The sequence below is a fragment of the Neomonachus schauinslandi genome, chromosome 14 (genome assembly GCF_002201575.2).
Source record: "Neomonachus schauinslandi chromosome 14, ASM220157v2, whole genome shotgun sequence".
Lineage (NCBI taxonomy): Eukaryota > Metazoa > Chordata > Mammalia > Carnivora > Phocidae > Neomonachus > Neomonachus schauinslandi.
The window spans coordinates 72,934,144-72,951,572 of NC_058416.1; the positions used below are offsets into that span (position 1 = coordinate 72,934,144).

General features: G+C 47.4%; 1 protein-coding gene across 1 annotated transcript in view; it reads right to left on the minus strand.

Moving 5' to 3' along the window:
* SEZ6L (seizure related 6 homolog like) overlaps window positions 1-17,429 on the minus strand; it is a 75,504-nt gene that overhangs the window by 19,339 nt on the left and 38,736 nt on the right. The window contains exons 10-11 of the mRNA XM_021703475.2: window positions 7,963-8,159; window positions 2,703-2,897 (exon numbers count right to left, since the gene is read on the minus strand). Of these exons, the coding sequence (XP_021559150.2) occupies window positions 2,703-2,897; window positions 7,963-8,159 (392 nt within the window). The remainder of the gene's footprint in view (window positions 1-2,702; window positions 2,898-7,962; window positions 8,160-17,429) is intronic.

The following is a 17,429-nucleotide window of genomic DNA, read 5'->3' on the forward strand; positions in this document are numbered from 1 at the left end:
TTCCTGTCGGGGCGCCTGGGTGGCTCAGTCGGTTAAGCGACTGCCTTTGGCTCAGGTCATGATCCTGGAGTCCCGGGATCGAGTCCTGCATCGGGCTCCCTGCTAGGCAGGGAGCCTGCTTCTCCCTCTGACCCTCCCCCCTCTCATGTGCTCTCTGTCTCTCTCATTCTCTCTGTCTCAAATAAATAAATAAAAAATCTTTTAAAAAAATCATAAAGGGAAAACAATAAGCCAATTAAAAAAAGAATGAAGTACACAACATGTGTGATATGAAGAAGTATCTGGATTACTGAGTTGAGAAAACAGCAGTGGTAAAATATCCTTATCTATAGCTGTTTCTGTACGAGTATCTCTGTGTGTCTACACACGCACAATAAGCATGTATCTATGTATGTCTATGTGCGTATGTGTAACATACTATTGCAACTGGAACAACATAGAATAAACTTTTAAGAGCAGCCTCATTTCTGGAGAGGACGATCATGAGGGATTTTCACTCTGTACTTCGTAATTTTACTACTGCTTGAGTTCTGTAAGTAAGCACCTGCTACTTGCATAATGGGAAGATATGTTTAGGTACATCTTTTGACGTCGAGAGTGTAGTTGAACCAATGAATGAATGAATGAAAGGCACTGATGACCCCCAGGGATTTCTGGGGGGGGAACCCCACTGTTCTCAGGATGTTCTGCTGTTCTTATTTCACTAGAAGAGAAGCCACTGGGGCAGGTTGGTGAGTCTCTGTCTTAGACGCAGAGTGACAGGCAACCAGCATGGGAACATAAATGCTGATATCCAGAAGGGGCCCAATGCAAATTCATTTGCTCTAATTTGGGTCTTTTCCTGGCAAAAAGTGAGGCAGTTGAAGAGTTTCCCAGAGAGAGCTAGTTTATGTCCCCTCCAAGCCTTTAGAACCCATTAACACAATGGGTCATTATTATTTAAAACATTTTAAAAATCATCATCATCATTATTATTTTATTTATTTATTTTTTTAAGTAGGCTCCATGCCCAGCATGGAGCCCAATGCGGGGCTTGAATTCAGGACCCTGAGATCAAGACCTGCGTTGAGATCAAGAGTTGGATGCCTAATTGACTGAGCCACCCAGGCGCCGCTAAAAAATCATTATTATTAAAAAATTTTAAAAAATCATCATTATTCAAAAGATTTAAGAATCATTCTTCAAAAAATTTAAAAGTTGTAATATTAAAAAAATTTCAAAAATCATAATTCAAAATATTTAAAAATCATTATTATTCAAAAATTTTAAAAATCATTATTAAGGCATGTATGTTTAAAACATTTTATAAAGTAATGATGGGGCTCCTGGGTGGCTCAGTTGGTTGAACGTTCGACTCAGGTCATGATCTCAGGGTCATGAGATCGAGCCCCACATTGGGCTCCACGCTCAGTGACGAGTCTGTGCTTAGTCTGCTTGTCCCTCTCCCTCTGCTCCTCCTGCTCACACTCTTTCTCCATCTCTCTAAGATAAGTAAATACGATCTTTGGGGGAAAAAAAGTAATGATGACGTAGATCATGTTAACGTATCTGCGATGGGTCTCACCATCCATGGCGCTTCTCATTGTTGGTTTTTTTATTTTCCATCATGATACACACATACACACACCCACCCATATACATGCACACACACCCCCCCACCACATACTGTTGTGGAACAAGCAGATGTTTATGCAGCCAATTTTGAGGATTTTTAGCAAGCTTTTTCATGTTTCCCCCAATTATAATTAATTTTCTTTGCCTTTGGAATATTTGTGACAGGAATTGCATATAACCCCCACCCCCTTCCCCAATACCCTCTTTCTCTGCTGACACTTAATATTTCTTATCGTGCAACTGGTCACTCAAGGCAGGTCGAGCAGGGCTACCAAAGTATCCCCAAGGATTCCCAGCGAGATGGCTGCAGGACCACCCCACCCCTACTAAGATTCAGTGTAGAAACCAGAGAAGCACCCCCCTTTTCTCCCACTTTTCAAGACACCAGGCGCAGCTATCACCAGCCATGCCTAGCCCACAATCCTGAGGGCAGCAAGCAGAAGGCGCCAGGAGGCTGGGATGGGTGCTCTCTGGATGAAGCCAGCTACCTGTGACAGGGATTTTGAACCGGGGCTCCAAGGTCAAACTTAGATTGGTCTTGTGTGGCTGCTACAGGTATTTTTTTTTTTTTTTTTTTTAAAGATTTTATTTATTTATTTGAGACAGAGAGAATGAGAGAGAGAGAGAGCACATGAGAGGGGGGAGGGTCAGAGGGAGAAGCAGGCTCCCTGCCGAGCAGGGAGCCTGATGCGGGACTCGATCCAGGGACTCCAGGATCATGACCTGAGCTGAAGGCAGTCGCTTAACCAACTGAGCCACCCAGGCGCCCCTGCTACAGGTATTTTAATGACGAATTTGAATGATGTTTTCTACGAAGGTTTCACTGCAGTCTACACCACTCCCTATTGTCTCTCCCTCAGCCTATTTCCCTCATTTACATTATCTGCCAGGCTCTGGAGGCCCCTGAATCTGACATCCCTGCCCTAGAGCTCTAAGAGGACATTTGTGAGCCATGCCAGCGAGCTGGTGGAGTAGGAGGGAGGCCAGATCCTACATGAAGTGACTTCACTGCATCTACTTGAAAAATACTCATTGGGAGGCATTTACCCCCCCACCAACCTAGAAGAAGAAAACAAGATGATTCTTACTTTTCTCACAAAACGGGGGGTCGCTGCTCCAGCTGAGGTCCCACTGGCAGGTGAGGGTGTCACTTCCTACTATGTCATAGCCCGGGTCACACTGGTACGTGATTCTGGCTCCTCTCACAAGCTCCGTATGAGAAGTGGTTTTCCAGCCGTTCTGGATTTCTGGCAGGTCTGAGCAGGAATCATTCCTTGATACCTCTTTAAAACAAAAATATCATCCTTAGATGAGGAGGTGGGCTTTTCTGTGTGGGGTTCCATTTACGAATGTCAGAGGAAAGAGCAAACAGAAGAAGAAGTCTCCAGAAATAAGTAACACACTTCGAAATCCCTTAAACCACAAGAACTCTGCTATAGTGAGATTTTATGGTAAGCTCTTCCTTACCAAGCATTCTTTTGGTTTGACTAAGTCAGTTTAGGATTTAGAGAGAGACAGAATCCTAGCCCTGCCACTTATTAGCAATGTGATTTCGGGGGCAACCTCCTCTCCTTGTGTCTCAGGCCCTCACTTTTCATGACACCCACCCCACCCTGTTATTCTCACCTCCTGGAATTCACATTCTCGTGTACTCCCCGCAAAGCCCGGCAAGGCTGATGTGCACAATCAGCAGGCTATTGCAGAAGTGATGATGTGTGGCTCCTGAGGCTAGGTCATAAGGGACGTTGAGAAGCTCTCCCCTTGCTCTCTGGAGAGAGCAAGTGCCACCCATGGGGATGCTCAGGCAGCCATCTGGAGTGAGCCATGTGGAGAGAATCTAAGGCCTCTTGCCAACGACTGGTGTTGACTTGCTAACCACACTAGCAAGCCATTTTGGAAATGGAGCCTCCAACCCCACTGAAGCCCTCAAATGAATACAACCCTGGCTGACATCGTGACTACAGACTCATCATGAGAAATCCCCAGTCAGAACCATCCGGCACGAACTCCTGAATTCTGGACCTACAGAAAGTGTGTGATCATAAATGTGCATTGCAGGGCGCCTGGGTGGCTCAGTTGGTTAAGTGTCTGTCTTTGGCTCAAGTCATGATCTCCAGGTCCTGGGATCGAGCCCCACATCGGGCTCCCTGCTCATTGGGGAGTCTGCTTTTCCCTCTCCCTCTGCCCCTCCCCCCAACTCATGCTCTCTCTCTCTCAAATAAATAAAAAAATCTTTAGAAAAATATGTATTGCTAATCTGGGGGGGCATATTTTGTTATACAGCAATGGTAGTGAACACACTCAGCCTCATTCTAAGAATGTCTGTAGATTCATGGGTTTGATGGATTCTTAATATATGTTTTTGTAATACAGATTAAGATAAACACTCAACTGTTGAAATAAAAATAATTACTGGTGCATTCTTTAAATCATGTTGCATATCATCAGCGAACATTAACCACACTCCAAAATAAGCTACACACAGCTCGTTATCACAGATTGGAATAATCCTGCCTTCCTTCTGCAAATCCTCATTACTGAGGTAGCAATGCAAAGTCCACTATTACTGTTCTTGCTTCCAAGTGCCCACTGCACAGATTTTGAGAAGAGAGCTAATTACGCAGTATAATTAATTTGCAGTTCTTATGTGCTTCTGGGGAAAGCAAAGCACCTTCCCTGTCTGCAGGAAAGTCATTCTGAGAAACAAGTGATGGCTTTTCCTGGGATTTCATCATGATTTTATTTGGGGAACGGAGATCTCAGGGGTGTCTGCAATAAGAAGGGGAGAGGGAGATGGCTTCTGGAATTGCTTCGTGGGAACAGGAGCCTCTATTTTTAGGCCTCTGAAAAATCAGCCAAGCCCTGGATTTAGGACACAACTAAAAATGCTCAAACTGTGGTTGAAACAGGAGTAGATAATAGGTATGTGGTCTGCCTTATGCCAAATGCTTTGAGACTGAGAAAGGTTTGCTTGTCTGACTCTTCAGTCTGAGCCAGCACGGTGACATGCTCCCATGGGACCCCCCCCCGCCCGCCTTTGTGGTGTTCATCACATTCGTGATTATCGAGTCGGGGACACTGTCACTCAGATCTTGTTTACTAATTCAGTGGCCTTGCCTAAGTCAGTTAGCCTTCCTGTTCAGCTCCTAGACTCTACCCCCAGAGACTCTGATCCAGAAATCTGTATGTTTAGCCAGCATCCTGGACGCAGTTTCTGACATCATCATCCTTGTGGGCCCTGAACTTTGTGAAGAATGAGAAAACTGGCTTAGGAGTTGGAGGACTTCCCTTCTGGTCATTGTTTTAGAAGCTGTGTGACTCCAGGCTGCCTGGGTGGCTCAGTTGGTTAAGCGACTGCCTTCGGCTCAGGTCATGATCCTGGAGTCTCAGGATCGAGTCCCGCATCGGGCTTCCTGCTCAGCAGGGAGTCTGCTTCTCCTTCTGACCCTCCCCCCTCTCATGTGCTCTCTCTCATTCTCTCTCTCAAATAAATAAATAAAATCTTTAAAAAAAAAAAAAAGAAGCTGTGTGACTCTAGTCATGTTGATAAACATCTCTGAACCTCATTGTCCCCAATTGTAGAGTTGAGACAAGAATCATGACCTTGTCTATCACTGAGGGCAGTGTGAAAACTAATTAATGTGCAGTATATGACACTTAGATGAGTTTTATATGGATTCATTCATTTGTTTGATTAACATTTTGTGAGCACTTACTATATGCCAGGCACTAGGAATATGGGGATCTGAAGTCATGTTCCCAGTCTCATGGTCAAGATCAGCATCATGGTCCAACTTTTAGGTAAAAGAGATACCTAAATGCACTGAGTACATGCCACCATTTGCCAGTCTCATGGTCAAGATCAGCATCCTGGTCTAACTCCGGGGCAAAAGAAATACTCAAATGCACTGAGTATATGCCACCATTTACTGGTCTTATGCTCATGGCAGACCTCATCCTAGGAACCACTGTCATTTGAGTGGAGTTGACCTACAATAAGGAGCTTACTTATTACCCTAACATTAGAGGAATGAGCACACAAGTGACCAATATCTCTTTGAAAAACACTGCTTGCTCATCTCTGCTTTTTTATTCCCTTGCCTCCATGCCCTTGGCCACAGACACTGACAAAGCACAAGGAACAATGAGGAGAATGGTTCTTTGCTTCTGTCTGGGTAAAGCAGAATTATGGGAGGTCAGAACCAGGTGAGCCCAGAGTGTTCCTATGGAAGGTTCTACCAGTAGTCCTAGCAGATTAGCCTTGGCCACATTGCAGAGCTGGGTGTCGGCCTTGAGATCATTTTAGGAGCTTCAGAAATCTCCAGATGACCACAAAACCCCATGACCCTTCCCTGTGATCTCTCTGCTCAATGAGAATTGCATCTATGTCTGGTTAAATCCCTGGGTCCTGGTGCCTGGTACAGGGCCTAGCACGTGTGAAGAGACTCTCGTGGAACAAACTCTCTAGAAAATGGAGATATGCATTTGAAGATGAAAGAAAATAATATATGGAAGAGTTCCTGCCAATTTCAAATTGTCACATAAGTCTGAAGTTTCAGCTTCAATAAAGAGGAGCACCTCCTCTTTAAGATGCCGCCAAACTGAATGTTGGCCAGACTTCTGGGTTAACCTTGAGCAGCTTTGGATAGGGTCAGATTTCTGTCACTGAGCTGAAATGGGGTTTCAGAGTGTTATTGCTGCTGAATGGGGTTTTGGAAGACTGACTCAGACACCAGAGGAGACAAATGAGCAAAACTATGACCTCATCTTCCAAGTAGGAGGCGGGGGGCAGGCAAACGAGGAGAAGAGAAGTCTAAGGAGAGAGACTGAAGCCAAGTCACCAGAAACTCTCCCTCCAAAGGCAGCTGACTCTGGACGGCACATCGTCTGGGCAACCAGCACAAGCCGTCCCCCTGTGCCCAGGGCCCTGCCCAGTAAAGAGAGGGGAAGGGAACCCACAGAAAGTAGCAGCAATAACACTCCAAAAACGCTTAACAACACAATCAAGGGGAAAAAGGTCCCGGAGAAACATAAAAAAGATCAACACTTGTGTCTGTCCCTCTGATAGATGTACACAGAGTGGGCAGGGATGAGAAACATCTACCAGCTGGAAACACACACACAAAAAGGCAAGGGACTTATTTTCACATGCATTCTCCAGTGTTCCGCGGAGGGTGATGAAGCCAGCAATGAAGAAGGGGGAGTCACAGGTGGGGAATGAGGAGGGAAGGCTATGGATGCAAGAAATGGTAAGAAGAGGGTGTTGGATGGCCAAGTGTGAACTTGGCTTGAACTTCATAGCAGTTGTTTTGGGTTTTGTTTCTGTTTTATTTTATTTTATTTTATTTTTTTTTAAAGATTTTATTTATTTATTTATTCATGAGAGACAGAGAGAGAGAGAGAGAGAGGCAGAGGGAGAAGCAGGCTCCCAAGGAGCAGGGAGCCTGATGTGGGACTTGATCCCAGGACTCTGGGATCATGACCTGAGCCGAAGGCAGATGCTTAACCATCTGAGCCACCCAGGCGCCCTTTGTTTCTGTTTTAATGTGAAGGCGAGAGAAATGGTTTGGAAGCCACGTTGAAGAGCAAGGAAGACACCTCTTGCTTCTCTGGGTCCTACAGGACAGGAGGTGGGAGAGAATGTGTGATCTCCATTGGATGGGGTTACAGGGGAAGAAGAGCCCTTAGGGAGAGCCCAGTTTCAGTTCAGGCAAGATGGTGGAGATGCTGTTTTGAGAAGTTGCAAACGCAGGAGTGTGTGCTGATGATAGAGTCCCAGTTGACTACAAGGGAAACACTGCGAATCTGAAAGTCACGAGGCATCATCTACTAAGTCCTGGTATCGACCCTCTGGAGCAGCTATCAGTTTTTCCATTTTACAGATGACAAAAAGGAGGCTCAGAGAGGTTAAGTGACTTGCCCAAGATCACACAGCCATTGATAGCAGTACTAAAACTCAAACCCTGGTGCTTCCCACCAGAGAGCCCAAATGTTTAAAAACTACACATACTTATTGTGCCAATAAATTAAAAGACTGTGCCAATATATTAAAAGACCCGTGTAGGGTGCCTGGGTGGCTCAGTTGGTTAAGCGACTGCCTTCGGCTCAGGTCATGATCCTGGAGTCCCGGGATCGAGTCCCGCATCGGGCTCCCTGCTCAGCGGGGAGTCTGCTTCTCCCTCTGACCCTCCCCACTCTCATGCTCTCTCTATCTCATTCTCTCTCTCAAATAAATAAATAAAATCTTTAAAAAAAAAAGAAAGACCTGTGTAGCACAGAACCCTCCAAAAGATATGTAGAAGAAACCATCTAAACACACACACACACACACGGACTGGAGACACTTACCTACGTAGTTCATTATAAATCCCTGGCCTTTCCCAAAGATGAGGCCAGCAGGGTCCGAGTGGAACTGGATGGTTAAGTCCGGTGTGGACGAGTACAGCTTCTGGGGACCACTGTTCCCAAGGTACTGCCCCAAGATGTGAGGCATGACCTCATCGCCGTCATAGATAGTCAGGATGTCGCTGTTGCTCAGGTTCAGGCTAGGGGGCGGGGCAGAGAGAAGAGGAGGGGTCCTGTGAAACACAGTTATGGGCATTCAACAAGTCTTTGATTTATTTTTTCAGGCAACACACAGGTTTGTGAGGTATACTTGGTGGCAGGCGCCAGGCTAGGAACCAGGGTTGAGGTAGGCAGAGACCACAGATGTGAGCAGGACATGCTGATCCTGCCCACGAGTGCCCATGGTGCCTGGGTTTGGGGAGGGACTGGGTTTTTGAAGACTCAAGCAGGAGATGGTCTTCCCTACAAGAACTCATTGCACGGTTGAATGCTGAATTGTAAGTAGAACTGCCTTCAATGCCAGTGAAGCTGAGTGCCCCACCCTGGGTCACCTGCTGGGGGTGTGGCATGGGTCTTCCCTTCTTCTCGGATGCAGAACAAGGTGACTGCATTTTAATTAGAACCTGCATCTTCCATGTCAGGTGAAATGAGCCTTCCAATCATTATGTGGCAAAGTCCTCAAAATCAAACCCGGGTATCTATGATGTTTAGGGGATGGGGTGGAGGGCGGGACGGAGGCACCTTATTCCTGAAATACGCTCAAACCTGCTATCAATATTCATAACATGAAAGGACGACCCATTTCCGAAGGCTGGAATGCAGGAAAGCACCTTGACACTAAATATCAGGACTGCAATGGACAGTTAATAATCCAGAGAGCACTTCCGTGTGCTACAAACACATGTGTCATGTGAGGTGTGCTGGATGAAAACTGATCTCTGATTGAAAGAACGCCAGATAAGTCAGCGTTGGCTGCCGACAGATACTAACTCATGCCTTTTTTCCCTTCCATTCTCCTCCTTCCCCCCTCTTACATCTTTCACCTTTTCTTGTGTCCTTCTCCCTAATATTTTGAATACCTCCTATCTGCCAACCTTGTATCAGGGGACACAAGAATCTCAGAGCGGTGGTAGATTTAGACTAGGAAACCAGGGATTGTGGTAGCAATTACGATCCAGGTGAGTGCAGAGGGAGGAGACTGGGGGGCATCCTGGAGGCCCTCCTGGAGGAGGTGATGCCTGCTTCGGATTCTCAGGAAAGATTAGAGGGCTAGAAGGTTGATAAGCAGGGGTTGGTGAGATGGCAAAACACAGGCAGAAGGAGATAGGGATGGAGATCTTGGCTCTTAAAGGAACTTGCCCAGTGGTCAGTGATCCCCAGCTGTGGGTATAGACACGGAAGCCTGGAGGGCTATAGGAGCCAGACCCTGAAGGGCTTAGAGAGCCAAGTTTATGTGTTTGGATGTCATCTGGCTTGGGATGGGAGCAAACAGACACTGTCTGAGGAGAGGCGTTCCAGGAACTGGCCCTAAGCGAAGTTCCTAGAACTGATGCAGAGTACTGATAGCCCGCCCTCCTGACAGCGTCATCCAGCACCCCAGGACCGTGTTCTCCTTCCCCAGTCTGGGAGGGCGGAGGAGGGGTGGAAACCACCCAAGCCCGTGCTTCCTTCTGGTAGTAAGAACAAAGCAACAGAAACCCAAGGAACATTGTGGAAGGGTGGCTCCCAGAGGGCAGGGGATGTATTCACAGTGATGTGCTCCGCAACACCTCTCATATTCCTCATGTAAAGTTGTCCCCAGGGCCGGCTTAGGGAGATTCCAACTGCCCCCATGGCCGCCATCAGCTTCCCTTGCACCACCCCCAAAACACCCTCTCCTAACAAAAGCTGTCCGCTGGTTTTGCATGTGGGGCTTCAAGACAGAGCCCCTCGCGTCATACCCTCTGCCAGTTTCCAGCGAAGGCTACAGCCTCTAAACCCTATTGTATTGAAATTCTGGAGTTGCCACCTTCTCTTGCACACCATAGGTGCTCGGTAAATGCTAGGGTATGAAAGAGCCTGCCAGAGAGGCTATTTGACAGCAGAAACCATGCGGTTGAGGTCAGCTCTTGACCTGTGATAGGGAAGAGCCTCTTAACCCTAAGAACCATGAAAACATCAATCGTCCGCGAAAGTGCTGGATTAGGCTGGTGTGAAACATGGTAGATCGCCAATATTTATTTCTTAAGCTGACTTCACAGCTGATCTGCTGGTAATAGTGAGTTCCAGAGAGTCTGCAACTTGGCTTTACTATATCACTCATTTCAATGATCTAAATGCAGCAGAAGCATCTTCAAGGGGGCAAATAATTTCACTCGAAAACCCTAGCATGGCTCTTTGTAAAGTAGGAAGTAGCAGAGCGCGCTGCCTTGGAAATCAGCAAGCTCTGGTTTGATTCTTGGCTCTGATACTTGCATGGGGGGGTACCAGTTTTTTTTTTTTTGAAGTTCCTTGTCTGTGAATTTCCAGTCTATGTCCTGGGCTTTCGGAGTGAGGTAAGGCATCCTGAAAATCTGGGACCAAACGCCAGATGTACTGAGAGCACCTGAGCAAGTCTGGTCAAGTCATTCGAATGTTATGTCGTGTCACCGTGTCGTTATGACATCACCATCACCATCACCATCATCCTTACCGTCATCATGGTTGCCATGATCACGCTCTCTTTAGACCGCTGTTTATACCAAATGACATCAGATGACTTCCATCAGTAGTTCTCAGTTAGGGGTGGTTTTTTTTCCCCCAGGAGACAGTTAGCCATGTCTAGAGACATGGTTGTCCCAACTAGGGGGGGTGCCACTGGGGAGGCGATGAGAGGGATACTGTTAAACATCCTACACTGTGCAAGAGCGCCTCCCACAACAAAGAATTATCTGGTTGAAAATGTCAATTGCACTAAGGTTGAGAAACACTAATTTATGTGAATGCCTTTTGTAAACAGTGTGCAACAGACTATTCACTGTAACTTCTATTGTCCTGGGATTTCCGCAGAGGTCCTCTAAGCTAAGAATAAGCAAATAGCATAAGAAAAAGCATTCTTACTTTTTAAAAGGGCTGTCCAGTCAGGCTTTCTCGTGAGAAGGAAGCAGCCCACCCAGCCCCTTCCCACCGCAGAATTCCCAGCCCGAGGAGCCCTGTGGAGGATGTGGGAAGTTTGAAAATGAATGAGGTTCAGGGCTCTGTGATTAGTAGACTGAGCCACACTTGTTATGACCAGAAAACCTATAAAAATGAAGCTTCCACCTGAGAAATAAAAAAAAAAAAGTAGACCATGAATCAAGGAGCAGTGAAAAAATGAGGTTTTTCTCTGCCGAATCCTTCTGGATCCACCTTTTTGGTAGACAAGTTCCACCGATATATGCAAATGCTGGTAATTGATCCCCTGCTCACCTCTAAAGACAAGCCTGCATTTCGCCCGTCCGTCCAGCATATTTGATACACCAGGGGCATCCAGGGTCCCTGCCGCTGGACCGTCCTCAGCAACTGAGATGAAAATGCAGACTTAGCAGCCCAGAGACTGGCCTGGGGCCGAGCAGGGGCTTTCCACTGAGGACCCGAGTGAGATGTTGACCAGAGACCATCCAGGGAGGTGCTGAGAAATCAGGATGTCAGCGTGACTCCAGAACAAAGGGGAGGTGGACAGGTGCCGGCAGGCAGGTGGGTTCGGTGGGACTGGAATTGGGTGTAGCAGGTCCCCCTCAGGGAGGATGCCACAGGGCCAGTCCCTGCTGGCTTCAGCCACTCTCTGCTGCCAGAGGGCAAGGCTTTCTTGGGGCTCCTGCCAGGAGACCTCAGCTTCTGGGTCTCCTTCTTGCCCTGTCTCCTCGGCCACCGCCCTTAGTTTTTCTCCAACCCTTTTCAGTTGGACTGTGGGACAGCACCTCCTTCGTGGCCCCAGTCCCTGTCCTCCGCAGCCAGATGAGTCCTTCTGAAACATAAATCTGGCCTCTTCATGGAACAGATGAATGGAGAAGCAAAATGTGGTGTATCCCTACAATGGACTATCATTCAGCCACGAATAGGAATGAAGCACAGACACATGCTACACCATGGATGAAACTTCGACTTTGTGCTGAGTGAAAGAATCCCGTCCTAAATGGCCACATGGTGCATGGTTCCACTGCAAAGAAATCCCCAGAATAGGTAAAGCCATAGAGACAGAAAACCACTTGGTGGTTGCCAAGGGCTGGGAGGAAGGGTCTGGGAGGAACGGAGACCGCTGGCTTAACAGGTGTGGGGTTTGTTTTGGGGAGGATGAGAGTGCTTTAAAACTAGATGGAGGTGTTGATTGCACAACATTGTGAGTGTACTAAATGCACTGAACTATAGAAGTTAAAATGGTTAAGGGCACATTATGCAAATTTTACTTCAATTACAAAGACATTATACCTCATCTCAGGGTAAAGTGCAGTTTTGACCTTAGCTCCAGGGTTTCCCTGTACCTATTTTCTGCACCCCCTTACCTCCCCACAGCTTCATCCCTCACTATCTCTTTCAACCCCAATATTTTACACTCCAGCCAGAATCAATTACTCATCAATCTCTCTTCAAGGAATGTAGAAGCACCTGCAAGGTTTTCCACAGGCCATCGTCCCCTCTAGCCTGAATCCTTATTTAGCCTTATGACTGTAGACCTGGGTAACTCTTCCCCCTCATCCCCATCACAGTCTTCTGTGATTTACTCATGCATGGAGCCCCCACTGCCCCATCTGAGTCTGGGCTGGGGACCCCTTCTGCGCTCACCCCTCCTACGGAGCTCAGGACTCGGCACTCCAATGGTCTGGGGCATCTGCACAGACCAGAAGCTCCCTGAGGCCGAGGGCAAGTCAGTCCAGCTCACTGCTGTCTGTATCCCCAACTCGGCACCGTGCTGAGTGTGTGTTGGATGAATCAGCACCAGCCCAGGGGCAAGTGTCTGGATCTGAGCCTCAGCTCCCACCCAGGGTGGGCTGTGGCTCTGACCTCATCTCTGCCTGGGAACTTGACCCCAAATGGACTTACTTGCGCCAAACTTGGAAGGGGAACTCCTCTCTTCCTGGCTGCTTTCAGCACTTGCCTCCATGGGTTAACTGGGAAGCTCTAAACGACTGGAGCTGCCTCAAATGATTTCTGCCCCATCCGCCTCCTTGGCCCTGATTGCCTACATCCTCCATTCTTTTTCAGTATGCTGGTTGCCAGAATCAAGCTTGGCACCAAGACACCCCTACATTTCCTGATAAGCCACTCCAATGCCAGCCCATGGCCTTGACCGGCTGGGTTGTAGCTCTCTCTCCCTCTCCACCTTGACCCTGCTCCAGGCATATCCTGCAGCCCCTTCCAGGGTCTGAGCAGCCATCTGTGGGCACACTACCCAGTGCTTCCTCTTCTGGTGTTCCCTGTCACCTCCTCCTTGTCTCAGGGCCAGATATTTGAGAAAAGATCTCCCAAGACCCTTAGCTTTGGAATAACAACAATGCTGCCTACTGAGTCTTAAGCACTCAAACAGCAACTTCACTCTAAAGCTTAGGATCATCCCCATTTTATAGATCAGGAAACTGAGGCTCAACTGGGAGAAACCACTTGCCCAAGGTCACAAAAGAATCAGACCTAAGTCTGTTGGATGCCAAAGCCTGAGATGTGAACTATTATTTTACACGATGTCCGTGAAAGCCACATGTACATGTCTCCAAAAAGTGTGACTCGGGGCGCCTGGGTGGCTCAGTCGGTTGAGAGCAAGACTCCTGATTTTGGCTCAGGTCATGTTCTCAGGGTTGTGGGATCGAGCCTGGCATCTGGCTCTGCGCTCAAAGGGGAGTCTGCTTGAGATTCGCTCTCTCCCTCTCCCTCTGCCCTTCCCCACCAAGTGAAGAAATAAAATCTTTTTTAAAAAAGTGTGACTAGCTTCAGTCTGGTATCAGAAAGTGTGAAAAACATTACAAATAAAATCTGTAGGATGAGGAAGCCCCATCTCACTGTCCCTGGCATCCTGCTGTACCTTACGTTCTTACGACAGCATCACTAAAGTCCATTCGATTAGATCCATCATTTCAACTTTTGTTTTCCTACCAAGGTAATATTTCTTCTCCCTACAGACTCCCTGTATTGAAAGATTGTCTCCTAAACATTTTACATTTCCTGATAATGATTAAATCTGCCTTGTTTTGTTGTCATTATCGATGGTGTATAATCGAATATGTGATAAAACCAGCATTAAACTGGTGACTTAGTCTGGGGGGAGGGCTTTATTTTGGCAGAGAGAAAGTTTCTGTTACATTTTTTGGGGTACTTAAAAAGAGTCTGGGTGCCCGGCTGGCTCAGTCGGTGGTGCATGTGACTCTTGATCCCGGATTCGTGAGTTCAAGCCCCACGTTGGGTATAGAGATTACTTAAAAGTAAAATCTTAAAAAAAAGAAGAGCCTGTGAAGGATGCATGAGAAACTCTAGTTACCGTGGTTGCCTCTAGGGAGGGGCACAGGAGAGGAGGTTATTTGCTGTGGAAAGTAGGGAAACTTAGTTTTCACAGTAGACTTTTCTGTTCTTTGGAGGTTTTTAAATCTTTTTAAATTTTTAAAAAAATTTTTTTGACAGAGAGATAGAGAGAGAGAGCACAAGTAGACAGAGCGGCAGGCAGAGGAAGAGGGAGAAGGAGGCTCTCCGCTGAGCAGGGAGCCCGACGCAGGGCTCGATCCCAGGATGCTGGGATCATGACTTGAGCTGAAGGCAGCTGCTTAACCGCCTGAGCCACCCAGGCGCCCCTGTACTTTTGGGTTTTGAATCATGTGAATGTATTACCTCTTCAAAAAGGATAAAAACAGCTCGAGGGACCCCCATTATTGTTTTCACTACGGTCTAGAGAGCCAAAGAGATTAGAGTAGCATACAAATTTGATTGTGACACAGATTAGTGAGCCCTTCTCTAGTGAAGTAATTCTTCTCCTAGCCAGCAGAGGGCAGTGTATGCCTAAGCATGGTATAGACCGCCATTCAGGGGCAGCAGGTGCTCCCCATCCATACCTCAGCCAATCAGGGGCCCGGATGTGGGGGGAAGGTGGTGGGTGAGCTTTGTAATTGTTGAGCTGCAGTTAATATTCCACAGAGGATGTAGAAAGAAATGATGAGCAAGCCACCTTGCTTTTCTTTATTCCTTTTTAAACAAATGGCTGACCCTTGCTTAGAAATCTTGCCTTTAAAAGGCTTTCCCCAGTGGCATTCACGAGATGATTTTAGCTAGACAAACGTATTTGAAAATGTCTAATGGTTATGTATTTATTTAAATGTGAATTAGAAAAAAATATATAAATATATGGTCTGCACATCAAACTTCTAATTTCATGGACATTATTTTGCTGAGAGTAAGCCAAGTGAAAAAGCAAGCCAATTTATATGCAGTTTAAGGGCAAAAAAATCAGAAATAGCTGGTAATAGAATGGGGCTGTGGAAAAAGTAAAATTAAGCCCCCAGAATAAAGTCCAGTTTCTCAGCCTTTCTGGACTTCCTGGGGGTCTGCCGTCGGGCCCCCAGCCCACTTCTGGTGTCTCAAATGTCTTTGTACACCAGACCCTTTGCAGCCCCTAGACCTGCCTCAGGCTGTGCTGGTTCCTTCATCTGGAGTAAAGGGACCTCACCTTTCTGCTTGACAACATTTTACAAATCCCTTAAGGTCCTTCGGTGCTCCCTACCCCACCCTGCATTTACAGCCATATGATAACTAGCCAAGGTTTCCATAAGGCTTCCCACATGCCAGGAGCTGTTCCAAGCACTTCACACACCATTTCTACCCTTGGACAAAGTCTGTAAGTACCACTGTCCTCACCCATGTCACAGAGAAGCAGACCGAGGCACCCAGCAGTGAAGAAGATACTACAGCTCAAACAGCTGGTCGTAGAGGACAACCAGAATCCAAACCTACATTGTTGGGAGGCAGACCCTCTGTCGGCTCCCACCCCAGATTGCCCAAACTCCCTGAAGCCACATGCTCTTTTATTTTTTTAAAGTCTTATTTATTTATTTGAGAGAGAGAGTGAGCGAGAGAGAAAGAAGCACACTCCCCGCTGAGCAGAGAACCGGATGCGGAGCTCGATCCCAGGACCCTGTGATCAAGACCTGAGCTGAAGGCAGATGCTTAACCGACTGAGCCACCCAGGTGCCCCTGAAACCACATGCTCTTCTACCCCGTATCCCCGGAGCCCAGCCCAGGGCTTGGCGCAGATGAGATAAATGTCATTTACATGGATGAATTATGGTGAATTTTCCTCCATTTTCCAGATGGGCAAACTGAGGCTCAGAGGGCTGGAATGACTTTAAGAAAACACTGTGTTGCAATTCAGGCAGGACCTCCATGGGACCGTAGAGATGGTGGTTAAATAAACCATAAGCTTTAAATAAAGCGGGGGGAGGGGGGGAGAGAACCAAAGCCCATAAATGCAGTGTTAGGTACATTACAACTTTTCTAAAAAGACCTGTTCAGAGTTCCTTTGTGTCCATTTCTCGTTGGATCCCCTCAACCACAAAGCGATGTCATGAATCCCATTTTACAAAGGAGTAAACGGAGTCTAGAAAGGCTCAGGTCCCAAGGCCTCTGTGCTCCTTCATGATGCCGCACAGCCAGCGCCGACAGCCCTCCGCACCATGGAATTTCTGCAGATCCAGTGCTCATTTGGTTTCAATTAAATTTGATAAAATGGCAGACAGAACAAGAAACCATGCTAACCAATCTTTCTGGCTCCCTGAAAGGACACCTGAATGCATAAAAAATGCACAGTTTTCTTATTGCCTTTTTTGTGCTTTCTCTCTCCCGAGACATTCACCAGGCGCCCTTTGAGGTCAGGCTCAGAACCCAGCCTTGGCCGGTGGATCTCAGTCCTGGCTGCATGTGAGACTCTCTGGGGAGATTTGAACCCTCCCCATGGTGCTTAGGCTGCACTCCAGACCAATCAGACCCTCAGCATCTTGGGGGGTGGGCCCCGGGTTCAGTGTCCCTCAAAATTCTCCAAGAGGCTGCACCAGCAGCCAGGACCCAAAGACACTGCTGTGCTGTGGTTTCAGTGTGGAGGAGGCTCAGACTCTGTTCTCCACTGCCTTCCCTCCCTACTCGGGTTTCTCCACCTCTCCCCCTCTCCACCAATTCCCCCTCTCATCCCCAAAGAGAAAGAGAAGAATGAGACTCCCGTGCTGGATGTGCCTTTCTTCCGGGACCACCCCGGGGCCGAGCTGCTTCTCATTTCCACATCGCTGGATGGGGCCATCTCCGAACACAGTGTGCAAAGCTTTGTCAAGGTCAATGACAAGACATTTCACCACCCAGCATCGTGGATCAGGAGAAAACCCAGCGGCTCCGGGTTGGTTTGTCTACGAAAAAGTCAGTCCTTAACCAGCCTAGTGATTTGCTCCATCTTGAGAGGCAGTGCTAAGAGAATGGGCTCTGATTCAAACCTTCAAGGTGCCGATTTCTAGCTG